At 41.9% G+C, this 17642-nt stretch overlaps 1 protein-coding gene across 10 annotated transcripts in view; it reads left to right on the forward strand.

Annotated features, from left to right (window-relative positions):
• LOC109898110 (forkhead box protein P1-B) overlaps positions 1-17642 on the forward strand; it is a 241197-nt gene that overhangs the window by 123236 nt on the left and 100319 nt on the right. For all 10 annotated transcript variants that reach the window (XR_004203567.1, XR_004203566.1, XM_031793110.1 and 7 more), the window contains one exon: positions 12649-12815. Coding sequence is in view for 8 of the 10 variants with exons in the window: in XM_031793110.1 (XP_031648970.1) it covers positions 12660-12815 (156 nt within the window). In the remaining 2 variants the exon portion in view is untranslated. Of the gene's footprint in view, positions 1-12648; positions 12816-17642 lie in introns of those variants that run through there.

Below are 17642 nucleotides of genomic sequence, written 5' to 3' on the forward strand. Positions count from 1 at the left end.
GCCACTGCCAGATTTCTGGATTGGGTTGCGCTCAGAGTATCCTGCAATGGCAAATCACGCTGTTAAGAAACTGATGCCCTTTGCAACCACGTACCTATGTGAGAGTGGACTGAAACTCTCCACAATACAACCCAAAATTGCAGAGTTATGTGCATCCTTTCAAGCACACCCTTCTCATTAACCTGTGGTAAGTTATTAACAATTTTCGATGAAAAATAAAGTTGTATATGTGAGATGGCTAAATAAAGAGCAAAATGATTGATTATTATTATATTATTATTTGTGCCCTGGTCCTGTAAGAGCTCTTTATCACTTTCCACGAGCCGGGGAAACTCATTCTTATGTTTAACAAGTGTATCGTATAGTGTGTGTGTGGCAGGCTTACAATGATGGCAAAAAACAACATTTGAGAGTGCGCTGATCCTGGAGCTAGAGGGGGTACGCCGCTGGAAGTTGAACGTATGAAGGGGTACGGGACTATAAAAAGTTTGGGAACCACTGGTCTAACACATTACTTTCTGTATAATATTCCAACTCAAGCCACATGCAGAATATAATTGTAGCTATTCTTTTATATGTGTTGCTTACAATACCTTACAAATGTTGAGCAATAGTTAAATATTACGTTTCTCTCGTCACACAAGATAACTAGCCATTATTTGTGTGTAAAGGTTAACGATTGTGGCTGGCAATCAATAGCTGAACTGTATCTCTGTGTAACCAGCTCCAAACAAAGGAACTGGGAAACACGCACCTGTAGTGTATTGTGCCCTACAGTGACACATTTAACACAGTTTGAATATTGAACAGAGCTCAGTGTATGTTGTTAGGCTAGGAGGACTCAGACTGATTTCCTGCTGTTGTTGATGACCATGCTATTGAGTAGTGGGCTAATAGACATTACCCAACCTTCTCCAACAATGCTATACAGTGCATTCCGAAAGTATTCAGACCCTTTGACTTTTTCCACATTTTGTTATTCTAAAATTGATTAAATAGTTTTCAATCTGTACACAATACCCCATAATGACAAAGCAAAAACAGGTTTTTATACATTTTTGCTAATATAAAAATATATATATTTAAAAAATGGAGAAAAAAACAACAACTTTACATAAGTATTCAGACACTTTACTCATTACTTTGTTGAAGCGCCTTTGCTACCGATTACAGCCTCAAATCTTCTTGGATATGACACTACAAGCTTGGCACACCTGTATTTGGGGAGTTTCTCCCATTCTTCTCTGCAGATCCTCTCAAGCTCTGTCAGGTTGGATGGGGAGCGTCGCTGCACAGCTATTTTCAGGTCTTTCCAGAGATGTTAGTTCGGCTCTGGCTGGGCCACTTACTTTACTCCATTCATCTTTCCATCTATCCTGACTAGTCTACCTGGCCCTGCCGCTGAAAAACATCCCCACAGCATGATTCTACCACCACCATGCTTCACCGTAGGGATGGTATTGGCCAGGTGATGAGCGGTGCCTGGTTTATTCCAGACGTGACACTGGGCATTCAGGCCAAAGAGTTCAATTTTGGTTTCATCAGACCAGATAATATATGGTCTGAGAGTCCTTTAGGTGCCTTTTGGAAAACTCAAAGTGGCCTGTCATGTGCCTTTTACTGGGGAGTGGCATCCGTCTGGCCACTCTACCATAAAGGCCTTATTGGTGGAGTGCTGCAGAGATGGTTGTCATTCTGGAAGGTTCTCCCATCTCCACAGAGGAACTCCGGAACTCTGTCAGAGTGACCATCAGGTTTTTGGTCACCTCCCTGACCAAGGCCCTTTTCCCCGATTGCTCAGTTTGGCTGGGCGGCTAGCTCTAGGAAGAGTCTTGGTGGTTCCAAACTTCTTTTATTTAAAAATGATGGAGGCCACTGTGTTCTTGGGGAACTTTAATGCTGCATAATGTGTTGGTACCCTCCTCCAGATTTTTGCCTTGACCTGTCTCAGAGCTCTACGGACAATTCCTTTAATCTCATGGCTTGGTTTTTTTCTCTGACATGCACTGTCAACTGTGGAACCTTATTTAGACAGGTGTGTGCCTGTCAAAATCATGTCCAATCAGTTGAATTTACCACAGGTGGACTTCAATCAAGTTGTAGAAACATCTCAAGGATAATCAATGGAAACAGGATGCACCTGAGCTCAATTTTGAGTGTCATAGCAAAAGGTACTTATTTCTTTCAGGTTTTTATGTTTTTTTATGTTGAACAAATTAGCAAACATTTCTTAATTTTTTTTTCGCTTTATCATTATGGGTTATTGTGTGTAGATTGATGAGGATTTATTTTCTTTAATCAATTTTAGAATAAGCCTGTAACGTAAGAAAATTTGTAAAAAGTCAAGGGGTCTGAATGGTTAACGAATGTCATAACGGTAGAAAGACGCAAAGACTCAAGAGTTGTCAATGTACACTAGCCGTGTGCAACTGGGTAAGTTTACCCCGCAAGATCAGTGTTTCTAATAATATGACCCTCGTATGGTTTAGGCACACAGCGTTAATTAGATAAGTTCATAGGCTAACCTTCCTTTCCCTTGGAAAATGTATCTGACACATTTTCTCCTCTGAAGTCCACTCCTGGGAACGGGCCCTGCATGAATTCTAGTAAAAAAAAAAAAAAAATATATGACACATTTTAAGTAATGTTAAAACAATAAGAGCTTTTGCAGATCCCATAGGATGCGGAGAGATTGAAATCTGTGTTTTTCTTTCAGCATGTGTGTTTGACAGGTCTAATTGAAAAGATGAGCTTGAGGGTAGCGAGGCCTGCTTTTCCCATGCATCGGATCTGGTCAGAAAAGAGGCCCACGTCTCTCGATGTCTGTCCTCTCGCTGCAGTGTTATCGATGTGAGCCTCATGTGAGTGAGATTATCAAAGTCAAATGAAGGAGAGTCACCGAGGAATGAGTTGTGATCCACTCCTGAAGCAGCTCCATCTCCACATCACACCATTACTATTCCATTCATGTACAAGCGGCTTAAAACTCATTAGACTTTTCTATTTACTTAGTCTCAATCGGCCGTGGTTGTACTAAAAATACCATGCCCTGCCTTACTTTTGCACATTCCGTCATTGTCTCTTCCCAGCAGGCCTGTACGTTAGGTGTATATGGGACGGCTTCATGCCAAGGAGACTAACTGTTTTGTGTATTTTCGGAAATGATCTGTCTACTTAGCCTCCCTACTGGAGAGTGTGCCTTCTGCTCCCATCCTTATTGTTCATTTAAATGAGCTTGTAGCATGATAATAGGTTCATATTCATATGAATCATCATCCTCAGCATCAGTGGATGTCAAGCACTTTTCTCTGTACATGGTGTAGTAATACATTTGAATCTGGATTTCACGCTAGAGGATCCCATTATATTCTTCACAATGTGTCATAAATATGTGTTTGGGCTCTTAGCTGTTGTTCCTTTGCCCTCACTATTTGGGGGTAAATGGGTTTGGGGTCTAACTGAAATGACTATGAGGGTTGTTTAGGAGAGGAGACGAGTAACTAAACAGTCAGGGTAGCTAGGCCTCTCTGACTGGATTCAGATGAGCAGATGGCAACTTGTATGCATGAATAATTCATGCACAAGGTGACGTGCAGCTTGAAATTCCCCACACCAATTTTTCTTTCATGCTTGTTGTAATTGTTAGCTGTTTCTGAATAGTGTATTATTTGCTCTAATGCAAATAGAGTAACACAGATCATACACTGTGTACGTTAGACTCAAAGTCACGCTAGTATTATTTGTAAAGAAATCGAAATAGATCCATTATTCATTGTATACCCAGATTATTGATGCCAGTATTATCTGGGTTAAAAACAGGGCACTTGCAGTTAAATGATTTCTCTGTTTGTCAGATGAAAACAACATTGCTTGTTTTTCCATCAACCTGTCCTGATGTTTTTAGGAACAGATTCAGGAACCCTCAGATGTCCTTTGTTGTTGCCAAGCCATAGTTACTGAATAATTGAAGCAAGTAAATGTTTAACATGTTTTACAAGTTCCTTGCTGTGGTGTTTTTGAAGACGCTCTATATTTTGTCTGTTGTCAAAGTGTTGTGTCTCAACCACCGTGTTTTCCCTCAATTCTGATGAGACCCTCTTCACCAGCCCACCACATCCTCCCCACCCCCGTCCACCCCCTCTTTGTTCACGTTCATGATGGCCGCCAGGCTAGCAGCTGTAACACACCACCTTAATGCTTCTTCAAATGTCAGGAGAATGACTGTTTGTCTTGAGTTTCCCCCAGCTGTTTATTCTAGCTGGCTCTGCCTTTGCATCGACAATGATTCCCTAAGCCTTGCCCCTTTCTTCTCCCAGAGCCTGTTTACATTAGGTCTGCCATGAGTGTCACCTATGAAATCTGTTGATTATTCCACCTGGTTAATGTTAAATTGGTCCTGCAAGGTGATGTGTTTGTTCATAAACAAAAACCTCTGTTTACTGTAGCCATGGCAGAAATCAGTTCATAAGCAAATAGCAACTTTGTTTGCTGGTGTGAGTGAGTGGTTGGTTAACCCTTATAAGGTCTGGAAGGAACTTTTAAAAAGCTTCTGTGTGTCTGTGAAAAAGGGGTGAGGAGGGAGAGAGGGGAGGCCTGTTCCTACAATGTTGTCATAGTAGTCTTAAGATACGCTTTGCTTATCTGCGACTTTGTTTTTTCTGCAACTTTTTGTTGAAGTGGCTGGTGAGATTAGTGCTTGTTTGGTCTCACTGTGAAGTCTCCGTTGGCGGAATGTCATCAATACTGTCAATTTACCTTCTCGGAGAAGAGAAGGGCGAGGGATTCTTTGTTGAGTGCCAAGCGAGTCCAGATATTGTGGCAACTACTTCTGAGGGATGTGTGTGGTTCTGGATTATGGAGGTCTAGGCTACATTAAGGTAATGTCACGGCTGTTGAAGGATGAGAACCAAGGTGCAGAGTGGTGAGCGTACATTTGACTTTATTTAAGAAATGACTCCGACAAAACAAACCGTGAAGCTTAATGCTATGTGCCATCAAACAAAGTTAACCTCCCACAAACACAGGGGAAAAGGGTACCTATGTATGGTACCCAATCAGAGACAACGATAGACAGCTGTCCCTGATTGAGAACCATACCCGGCCAAAACATAGAAAATCATAGAAACACAACACATAGAATGCCCACCCCAACTCACGTCCTGACCAAACCAAAATAGAGACATAAAAGGATCTCTAAGGTCAGGGCGTGACAGGTAAAGACCAAGGTGATGAGGGAGGGAGGAAGGGAGGGCAGGACACTGACTGTTCTATGACTGCGGGAGGGTTCAGGGGCCCAGCCCAATTCAGACTTTCTGTTCTGTTCTGCACAAGCCTATAGTAGAGGGGTTCAGTTCTTTGAATAGTTTCTTTTGTATTATGAAAGGATTGACTGTGGATTGTTGAACAAATGTTCGTTCAGCTATCTGTAAACACGGTGAAAATCGATTTTCTCTCATGTTTGTCGAGCCAAAATATAGCTGAACACAAAACTCTCCAAACCTTGTAAACCCCTTCCAGGTGAAGCGGTATGGTGTTGCACCACCTTGGTACAACCTCTTTATGTTGTCTAGTTTCGCAACCAAGCCAACCTAAACAGGCAGCATCAGAGTGAATCTCTCCCGTTGTCATCTCCTTTGTCTGTGTCTTTATCTCGCCCCCAACAATGTTGTGCTTGTATTGTGTGCTTCTGTTATGTGCTTGTGTAAACTGGAGCTATGTGATAACTATGCAGACCGGAACAGTTGGCCATAAAGGGTTTACTGTCATGAGCATTAGTGAAAAGTCAAACATGGGGAAAGTCCACGCCACAGCTGTGCAGGCCGACCCTACCTTGGATTGTTGACTGAATCTTCAATTCCAGGCTGCCATGACAAGGGACAGGCTTTTAGAGTTCTATTGAGTGGAACGATAGGCTTGATTAGTCCTTGGTGCCCTGCCGTGCTCTGAACCTGTCTCGTCAGGTAGGAGTTGCATGTGACTGGGTTTGGACTGTACTCCCCTTATTAGACGAACAAAACCATCACCAAACAGAAAATCTGACCTTTTTTTTATGATCCACTGTTTGTTCCAAACACTTGTTGTGTTTTGCAACCAGACCCCCGCAACCCCCACCCTCTTTAGAAGAACAGACGTCTGAGGATCAACAGAGAAGCATAGCATCTGTTTTGTGGATCTCTGTTACCTCATGGAATGTTCATTATTTAGGGTTCTTTGTTTTTCTTGTTTTTCTTTTTATATTTAGGGCTGACATGCCTCATAAACAAGCAGGCCTGTTTCTCATGAACGTCCCCCTCATTTCTATTTGAATATGTGTGTGTGTTTATTTGTGTGTGTATGTGTGTATGGCTGTTTGTGTCTGTGTTTGTGCATTTGTGGGTGCTTGCATGAATGTGTATTTTCCAGCCCTGCTAAGTATAGTACCTTTAGCGAGACACTTGACTGATGATTCCCCCTCAATATGTATTGTTGTATAAATGGATGAATTTAAAAAAAAATGTAACTGCAAGCTATTTGAGTCATCATCACAGATAAATGTATCCTCTGAGCAAACTGAACATAAATGAGTAGATAAATGAATGAGGGGCCCTGTCACGTGGTAGACTAGTTGGCTGTGCCTGATAGCCTACATGAAGTTGCTGTGTCTCTGCCTCAGTGCAGCTCAGATTAACATAGTTGTCACTAGATAACTTTCCAATCAGGCTCATTCCTATCTGGGTGATATTTAATGCACATTTTACATTTTACATTTTCTTTATTTCTCTTTTTTTCTACAGCTTTGAATTATTCTGCAGTAAAATTAATGAGAAAGTAGATTTATGGGTTTCATTTGTTTGTCAATTCGAAAATGAATTGGGTGTTAATTTTAGCCGTCCCTCATCAGTGCCGGTTCCAAGCATGTGCGCCTTACTTACCTTCATTGTGGGTCACAAGTTTTGCATACATTAAAATAGCCCCGCGGCTCATTCTCTTGATTACTTTTGGAGATGCCTTGCATTCGTAAATGTATGCCTTTCCGTTATAATTACGAAAATGTTGCATGGAATGACAGTGCATGCATAATAGGCATTACTTTCCCCTTTTATGTAGCTTTAGAGAGAAAAAAACAGACTCAGTCCATTTTTTTACATGTGGAAAAATGTATTTTATTTGAAAAAGAAGTGGGGGTGAATAGCGTCAGCAAGTGGTTTATTTCAAATCACATTTCATTTGGCCTAAGAATGTGTTTCTAATTGTTGTCTCAGAAGGAAGGGGAGTTTGTATGAGCTGAGCTGACCTGAGCTGAGCAGCCAGCTGACTCTTGTAGTTGTGGCTGACTCTCTCTCTTCCATCCCACAGTATTCCTCTTGCTCACTCCTTGTTTACAAAATCCCGTTATGGAGGGAAACTGTGCCAGACTGAAGGGGTCAGCCGGGTCAACATCTGTCTGGAGAGAAGGAGAGAGAGTGGGCTGAGCTGGAGGCTTGAGGCCAGAGCCCAGAACCCAGAGAACACAGCCCATAGCCTGGGCCCATCAGCCCATAGCCTGGGCCCAACAGTCTGTAGCTTGGGCCCGACAGCCCATAGCCTGCAGGCAGAGAGGCAGGGGCTCAGAATGAGATTTATTTATTATTTATTTAACCAGGTGAGTGGACTGAGAATACATTCTCATTTGCAGCATGGCCCCGGGGACAGTAAAAAAAACATAGGCCTAGTTACTTACATAGAAAATATAAGCACAAAAAACATCACAATAAAGTAAAATCTAAAATAAATTACAAGATCAATCATAGAATCGTAAAAATGAAACACATTCTTCCTTAGAATCGTCCTCACATAGCCGTCTGAACTGCTTTAGATGCACCATTGAATTTCAGTGAATTCTGTTGACAATTCCACAAGCAAGGTAGCAAAATAGCTAAAGGTAGATTTACTTAACTGTTGAGATTGAAGGGACCTCTAGAGTTGACCATTCCTGAGATTGTGTCTGATAGCTTGTATTTCTGTAGGTTACCAGAGAAGTGATGTACGGTGATAGTTTACGTAAGAGGGCTTTATAGACAAAAAAAGCATAATGCATAGATCTGCGAGACTTCAAAGAGGGCCAGCCTACTTTCTCATATAGAGTACATTGATGTGTGCTGAACCTATCGCCCATAATGAAGCGTAATGCTATACAGCATCCAGTGGTTTCAATACAGTGGCAGCTGCATTCATATAAATGATATCGCCTTATTGTAAGATCGGAATCAATGTAGACAAAATGATTTGTTTTCTGCTATTTAACGTAAGGCATATTCCTGTAAAAGACGTCCATTTAAATGAATAACTTCATAACTAACTCATCAACATGTATTTTGAATGAAAGCCTATGATCAAGATTTCCAGATATTTATACGCGGGAACACATCCAAAGTATACTGAACAAAAATATAAACGCAACATGTAAAGTGTTGGTCCCATGTTTCATGAGCTGAAATAAACGATCCCAGAAATGTTCCATACGGACAAACAGTTATTTCTCTCAAATGTTGTGCACAAATTTGTTTAAATCCTTGTTAGTTAGCATTTCTCATTTGCCAAGATAATCCATCTATCTGACAGGTTTAGCATATAGAGAAGCTGAATAAACAGCATGATCATTACACAGGTTCACCTTGTGCTAGGGACAATAAAAGGCTACTCGAAAATGTGCAGTTTGTCACAAAACACAATCCCACAGATGCCTTTTGAGAGAGCGTGCAATCGGCATGCGGACTGCAGGAATGTCCACCAGAGCTGTTGCCAGAGAATTGAATGTTAATTTCTCTGCCATAAGCTGCCTCCAATGTAATTTTAGATAATTTGACAGTACGACCAGTTTAACCACGCCAGCCCAGGACCTGCACATTCAGCTTCTTCACCTACAGAATCAGACCAGACCAGCCAGCCGGACAGCTAATGAAACTGAGTTTGCACAACTAAAGAATGTTGGCACAAACCGTCTCAGGGAAGCTCATCTGTGTGCTCGTCGTCCTCACCAAGGTCTGGACCTGACTGCAGTTCGGCATCATAACCAACTTCATTGGGAAAATATTCACCATCAATGGCCACTGGCACACTGGAGAGGTGTGCTGTTCACGGATTAATCCAGTTTTCAACTGTACCGGGCAGATGGCAGACAGCGTGTATTGCGTCATGTGGGCGAGCGGTTTGCTGATGTCAATGTTGTGAACAGAGTGACCCATGGTGGAGGTGGAATTATGCTATGGGCAGGCATAAGCTATTGACAATGAACACAATGGCGTTTTATCGATGGCAATTTAAATGCACAGAGATACCGTGACGAGATCCTGAGGCCCATTGTCTTGTCATTCATCCGCCTCCATCATCTCATGTTTCAGCAGGACAATGCACGGCCCCATGTCGCAAGGATCTGTACACAATTCCTGGAAGCTGAAAATGTCCCAGTTCTTCTATGGCCTGCATACTCACCAGACATGTCAACCATTGAGCATGTTTGGGATGCTCTGTATCGACATGTACGACAGCGTGTTCCAGTTCCCGCCAATATCCAGCATCTTCACACAGCCATTGAAGAGTGGGACAACATTACACAGGCCACAATCAACAGCCTGATCAACGCTATGTGAAGAAGATGTGTCACACTGCATGAGGCAAATGGTGGTCACACCAGATACTGGCTGGTTTTCCGATCCACACCCCTACCTTTTTTTTTATGTATCTGTGACAAACAGATCTGTATTCCCAGTCATGTGAAATCCATAGATTAGGGCCTAATGAATGTATTTAAATTGACTGATTTCCTTATATGAACTGTAACTCAGTAAAATCTTTGAAATTGTTGCATGTTGCGTTTATATTTTTGTTCAGTGTACGTAGCATAAATCATTCGATACATTTCTATGTGAATGGGAAAACAACATGTTTGATTTTAAAAGGCATTAAGCACTAACTTCAGTTCAACAAAGGCCCTCTGTAGGGCAATAAAGGCAGGCTGAAGCTCCAAAAGAGCCTGCTCAGCCATCGGGGAAATAGCATACACAACAGTTGAGGTGAGGGGGCGGCTGACATACAACTGAAAGAATACCGACCACATTATCTGATGAGGACTCACTAGGATGTTCTGCTTGCGAGAAGAGCATTATCATTGTTGGACATAAGACTAGAGACACCAGTAAATCAGCTCCAAGTGATTTTAATTTAGGAAATATTTTAATCACATGCATAATAGAGAGATATATGTGATCGGATACAAATGTAAGCAAGGTTTGAAATGATTATGTTTTAGTCAAATATTATATCTGTTTGCAGTCTACATATTATTTGTAATTCGGTTTTGGTCCCCCGACCATCCACCCTCGGCTGAATCTAGTTGATGATCTCTGAGCTATACTATTTATTCTATTGTTATCTTGCTTATTTTGATTTCTGATATTAAATGTGAACATGACAGACTGTCAAGCTCCATTTGATGTCTGTCAGACAGAGTGAGTCCCCATTGTGGCTCCTCTGCTGTGGGCCGGCTGTGCCTAGTTTCTAATCAAATCAAATTGTATTTAGTCACATGCGCCGAATACAACAGGTGTAGACCTTACAGTGAAATGCTTACTTACGATCCCCTAACCGACAATGCAGTTTTAAAAAATGCATATAAGAATAATAAATAAATGTAACAAGTAATTAAAGAACAGCAATAAAATAACAATAGCGAGACTATATACAGGGGGGTACTGGTACAGAGTCAATGTGCGGGGGCCACCGGTTAGTTGAGGTAATATGTACCATGTAGGTAGAGTTATTAAAGTGACTATGCATAGATGATAACAACAGAGAGTAGAAGTGGTGTAAAAGGAGGGGTAACCAATAGTCTAGGTAGCCATTTGATTAGGTGTTCAGGAGTCTTATGGCTTGTGGGTAGAAGATGTTTAGAAGCCTCTTGGACCTAGACTTGGGGCTCCGGTACCGCTTGCTGTGCGGTAGCAGAGAGAACAGTCTTTGACTATGGTGGCTGGAGTCTTTGACAATTTTTAGGGCCTTCCTCTGACACCGCCTGGTATAGAGGTCCTGGATGGCAGGAAGCTTGGCCCCAGTGATGGTCTGGGTCGTTCGCACTACCCTCTGTAGTGCCTTGCGGTTGGAGGCCGAGCAGTTGCTATTCCAGGCAGTGATGCTCTTGATGGTGCAGCTGTAGAACCTTTTGAAGATCTGAGGACCCATGCCAAATATTTTCAGTCTCCTGGGGGGGGAATAGGTTTTGTAGTGCCCTCTTCATGACTGTCTTGGTGTGCTTGGGCCATGTTAGTTTGTTGGTGATGTGGACACTAAGGAACTTGAAGCTCTCAACCTGCTCTACTGCAGCCCCGTCGATGAGAATGGGGCCTCTTTTTCCTGTAGTCCACAATCATCTCCTTTGTCTTGATCACTTTGAGGGAGAGGTTGTTGTCCTGGCACCGCACGACCAGGTCTCTGAACTCATCCATATAGGGTGTCTCTTGTTTAGATTGGCATCTCAGGAGACTCAGCCCCTCTGTTGAGCACACATTAACACATACTGGCCTCCCTATAACACGGCTTAAACACAACATTTTCAATCTGCATTTAGTCTCATTTCCACCATCTTTCATTATGATTTATTCTACTTTGTATAAATCATTAATCAGCCAAGTTAATTTACTTCTGTCTAACTTGGTCAGCTTCATTAACTGCTCTGGAGTTGGGCAACTAGACGCGCCTCCCGCCGCACCAGGCTTGTGACCAACACAAAAGATGTAAATCTCACCACTGATTGCAGGAATGCAGACCCAGATAAGCATCAGTGTCATTCAGTTCATACTTATCCCAGGAGCGAGGGGAGGGAGTTGGGCTGGGGGGTGAGGGGATGTCTGTCTGGCTTGTGCATCATCAAAATTAGAAACAATAAGGACTTGAAAATGTAAAAACGGCTGAATATTTGTTTTTATTTTAGTTGGATTATAGAATTACATGCAATTATAGAGCATATGTAACCATTTGTATACAACACATTCTCCTTTAAAATGAAGTAACAACAGAAAATGTTTTTGGTATAGACTCATATGTTGGTATTAATTGAGCACTGCATAGGATTTGAGTGTTTTAAAATGGATATTTCTCATGGAGATCCTTTGGCAGGCAGGCACGCCCACCCGTTGGACCTGTTTCCCATTAAAAAGCCATTCTGCGTGGTTCTTCTGGGAGTAAATATATCCATTTCCATAGAAAGTGTTTTGTTTGTGAGGGTGAGTGTTTTCTTGGACTCCATTGCTTTGCCTCACTGAGGTTAGGTTTCTCTCAGATGTGTGTTTTTATCCCCTGCTTTCCACACAGCCGTGAAGCAGAACACTAACAGAACCTGATCCATGCTCCTTCCTCCAGCCCAGTATGGACATGTCATCTGCAAGTATCTAGTCCGGAAAGACAAAGCAAAAGACTAGTTCATCACCCAGTGGAAGGAGAGTCTATGAATACAGTGCAAACAAACAAACAAACAAGAAACAGTCAGGAATGAACCAATAGAAAAACCTGTTATAGAAGTGAAGTCGTGTGGGAAGGAAATGACACGTTTCCAGTTTGGCCCAGGTTAGAACGTACTGTATCCCCTGTACTGTGCCTTGTTTTAACAGCTGTTTCTCCTACTCCCTGCTGTCTCAGGTTTTTAAGTCATGATGCAAGAATCTGGGACCGAGGCGACAAGCAATGGTCCAGCCAGTCAGAACAGAGCAGCGAGCGTGGAGGACGGGTCCAGGGACGTGAGGCCCAAGAGCGCCACGTCAGTGGACGTCATGGCAGCTGACCTGATCCTTCTCCAGCAGCAGCAGGTCAACTAGGTTCCTCTCTTCACACCTGTCTTAATGAAAGGAATAATCCCCTCAAAAACTATCTTTTGGTATTTGTTTCATTATTTCACTGTTGTTACAGTCCTAAAAATGTTTTGCATGTCAGCAATCAAGTTACTATTTGCTTTTTGTAAGTCTTATATCTTCACAACTTGATTGCTGACATGCAAAACCTTTTGGGACTGTATCAACAGTGGCCTAATGAAAATAATGTCAAAATGAGTGGATTATTCCCATGGCAACAGCAGTCCCTATCCCCTCTAAAGTGCCTGTTAATATTTAATCCCGACCCAAAGTACATCAAGTACATAAACACATGATTATTATTTATGTATATTGGAGAGCGTTTTGAATGTTTAAAGAGAGGGTAGTGCTCTCAATGATTGTGTGTTTGGATGCGGACATGTTTAGTGTATTATGCAGCTTCTGCATTTTGGTGAAGTATTTGTTGAGGTAGGTCAACATATTTTAAGTGTATAGGTGCCACACGATTCTCAGACAGTTGGAGTGCTGTGCTATGCAATGGGCTGACAGTATTTTCCCTTAGCTCATTGTAAACACGCCTCACACTCACAACTAATGCCACACTCCTCTGTGTCCAACCAATGAGGCCCATAGAATGGCGGTAGATTTATTATTAGTGAAGCCCAAAACATTTTCAGCATCTGAGACTTGAGGGAAACAGACAAGCTCTTTCTGTTGGTGTCAGTGTTATGTGTGCCACACGACAGCATGTTTAAGGAAACAGCATTGAAAAGATCACTGTGTCTCATGCTGTCTTGGCATTGAAGAATGACTGGGGTTGTTGTCAAGAGCAGTTTAGTCATGATGCACAGCCTCTTTTGTTGCTGCCTGTTGTCACAGTATATCTATCAACATCTGTATGAGGTAAAGAACAATGATGAAACATGCATTTTGTCACAACAAAAATAACAGTAATTCGTTTGAAGTAATTTGTTTGAAGCAATCAGCTTGTGAACACGTACAGCACATTGTGAGGAATAGCCCAAGAAATCACAGGTTTGTGATTTGTTGCAAGCCAGTAACATTAACACCAGCAAAGTTGCAAATGCACAATTTACAATAATTCCTTCAGCAATAATAGAAAAAGTAGACAAATAAAGATGTCTGCAAACGTCCTTTACTTGTTAGACCTATAGGTGGTCTACTCCACATGGCTGTCCCTCCCTCCTCTCCCCTCCATCATTGCTGTTCTAGCCGTCTCCCTTATTTTCTCCAGCTCAACATTAACATGTCGTCAGTGAGAAAATCACAGCCATACTGAATTCATTACTGCAGTAGTCGCACAAAACCATGGATACAATTTCAATAACTGCGGGCCACAGTTGAGTAAACAGTTGCACTGAAACTTAATTCCTGTTGACTTTTCCTTCATTCTTTGCCAGGGGCGCATTCTGATTCGCTGTGCAAAGACAACAGGGGTTACAACTTTGATGAATGTGAGGCAGACGAGAGGGAGAGAGAGAGCAGGGAAATGTGGCATGGATGCACACTTGACACCAAGGAGAGAGAGAGAGAAAATCCTTCACCCGAGGAAAAGAGCCAACTGTCCGACACTGGTCTCTGTTCTCTGGTCATATGGATGGGATAATGATTCTCTCAGATCAGTCATTTAGGAAAATAATGTAGAAATAAAAACATTACTTGTGAATTTAGTCCTGTAGAATTTTTTCCTATTCATTTCAATAAATCCTAGATGTTTTTCTTTCTGTTTGTACCTTTGAACAAAGAAAGCCCATGGTTCATTTCTGTGGCGTACCATACGGTTTATGATGGAGAGAGAGAGGCGGATGGATTAATTGTTCTGTGTGATAAATGGTGCATGGTTCGGGATGAAGGACGAGATGTCTCATTCTCCGCTCCTGACGTTCTCCTTTGATAGGGTACTTACCAGTGGAGAGTTCTGGGGGAATGCGCCTGTGTTTTTATTCTCCCATTAGGCTAACCCAGGATTTTCATTCATGCATCATGAACCATGTTAATTGTCCCATGGGCATTAAGATCTTCGCTCAATTACTTGATAACTTTTACTTTTGTGGCATTTTGCAGTCTGTCTTTTACGTTTTATTTGCTGGTTGTGCTAATATAGGGGGGAACTTGACAGATATGTGGGCTACTCTGAGAAACATCCAAGACACCATTTCCCTTTTGGTGATGCAGAAATCAATCTAGATGTTTTTGTTCACCCCTGAGTCGGGTGAACAACAAACCTGGTGGTGGTATACCATTTATTCTTATTAGGGAACATAACTGTGAAAGACAGTGCTCATTAATAAAGATAGGGGATACAATAATTGTAATCTGTTTGATCATCTTGATTCTGACAGGGGAATTCATCTTGTAGACCAGTCAGATTTGGGGGAAGTGGACCATAATGCTTTAAACATCTCTATTAGTAAGTCAAATACTGGGCTGTAATACTCTGCAGAAACAAGATGCTCTTCTGGCTTATCTAAATCTCCAATCGAAGTGGTTTCCCATTATTGGTCATTCACTGTATAGACACATTTTATGTTTGAACAGAAATGTTCCCATTTGGTGGATAAATATAGTGTATTGTTGTGTCAACCAAACAGAAGGTTTGCACCCTATATTTTCTCAATATGACTCCTTTCTTTTATGTTTTCTCTCAACTTTTTTGCTGATGGAGCAGACAGAAGTTGTGGTTTTCAGAAATCCCTTTAATGAGGAAGTGAAGATTATAGACATCATAAAGACAAATATATTTTTAAAAAGGGGCTGTGTTTTTGCAATAGCTAAACATTTGTGGGTTTTCCGTTTGTTTTGTTGTTATTGATTTTGCAAGAGGAAGTTCCGATGTCCAAAGGAGCAGTCACAGATTAGACCAGATGCAGCCAACCACATCGACAAGCAGGCAGTCATAGTGATGAGGTGATTGAACAGTTAGATACTGTAGGCTGCTGTTGACTCCTGCACATTCAAGTTACTACATGTACTGTTGTTGATTGTGATTTATGGTTTATTTAGGCATTGCATTCGTAATCTTGCACATGTTTATGCAAGCAACCGATTCCTCTGCTAGAAATTGGATTCATCTGATATAACTGTGGAGTATTAAATATTAATATCCTGTCTCTTAGAGGTGTCCTTTTAATGAAGTTTGAGAGATTCCTCAAATATTCCTCAGTGATAGAAAATACATTGAGTGTACAAACATTAAGAACACCTTTACCCTCAGCACTAGGAACAGACACCTCCTGAGCTGCAGGCTTCAATAAACGTTGCAGGAAAAGATGATCATGAGGAAAATTACGTTATCTGGCAAGCTTAAAGGCCTTACATAAACATGTGGTGGAAATATTAAACAACGCAGACTGTGGCCTCCAAAAATCTGGCTTCTCTAGAAAATACACTGAGTGTACAAAACATTCAGAGTATTGAGTTGCCCCACCTTTTGCTCTCAGAACAGCCTCGATTCGTCAGTGCATGGACTCTACAAGGTGTCGCACAAGGATGCTGGACCATGTTGACTCCAATGCTTCCCAAAGTTGTGTCAAGTTGGCTGGATGTCCATTGGGTGGTGGACCATTCTTAATAAACATGGGAAATTGTTGAGCGTGAAAAACCCAGCAGCATTGCAGTTCTTGACACAAACCGGTGAACCTGGCACCTACTACAATACCCTGTTCAAAGGCACTTCAATCCTTTGTCTTGCCCTTCACCCTCTGAATGGCACACATACACAATCCATTTCCCAATTGTTTCAATGCTTAACAATCCTTATTTAACCTGTCTCCTCCCCTTCATCTACACTGATTTAAGTGGATTTAACATGTGACATCAATAAGGGATCATATCTTTCACCTGGATTGACCTGGTCAGTCTATGTCATGGAAAGAGCAGGTGTTCATAATGTTTTGTCCACTCAGTGTACACGCCAACAATATCATCAGAAAAAGAACAACAGCCAGATGAATCAATGCTTTTTCTTTACAGCAGAAATATCGATCCAGGCTTCTTTGTCAGACAAGTTCTCTAAAGCTTTGTCACAAATCGCAAGATAAGGCAAACCAACTTTTTTCTTCTTTAATTTCTCTTCTGTGTTGGAGCAGGGCCATCAGTACTGTCTGGAGAGCAACACTTTGGCTCTTCACATGGAGCCGCAGAAACAGGTTAGCTGTTTGCATAATATAAACTATAACAAGGTTCCTCTCGACACACACACACTGCTCAGCACAGCCTTGGTTGTCTGTCTGTCTGTGTGTCTATCATCACTGAACTCTACTCACCGGAGGAGGAATTGCTAAGTGATAAAAAGACTCACATGACTTTCTCCCACGTTGCCAACCCTGTACTGTAGAGTAGACAACCAGGCCCAGTAGAGCCCAGTACAGTACAGTGTAGCAGGGCCAGGGCTGCTGAGGCCTGTGTCCTGGTCAGTAGAGCAGACTAGTGGTCAGACTAACTGGCATTTAGATCAGAAAGGTTAAAATCATCAGGTCAGAGGTGAGCTCAGAGCAGCTCTCATGCTGCTGGACCGCTGGCTGCTGATTGCGTCCACTTGACTGTGGAGTTCAGTGGAACAGAACCACCCCTCTTTACTACAAGTAAAAAACACTCGTTATCACCACACATTTTAATTCAATTAAATTCAGCAATTCAGCTTTTTGTTTTCTCACAGCAGTATATCTGCTCAGTACTGCATAACCAATAGGTGTGATAAAGGGCTGGTTTCTCTGTGTGGTTGGTGTCCAAAGGCTATGACTCATTATTCTCTCATTGTGTGTTTCCTTCCTGAGGGTTGCAGTCAATGACAAATATGCATGC

Source organism: Oncorhynchus kisutch, linkage group LG1, assembly GCF_002021735.2.
Source record: "Oncorhynchus kisutch isolate 150728-3 linkage group LG1, Okis_V2, whole genome shotgun sequence".
NCBI classification, from domain to species: Eukaryota; Metazoa; Chordata; class Actinopteri; order Salmoniformes; family Salmonidae; genus Oncorhynchus; species Oncorhynchus kisutch.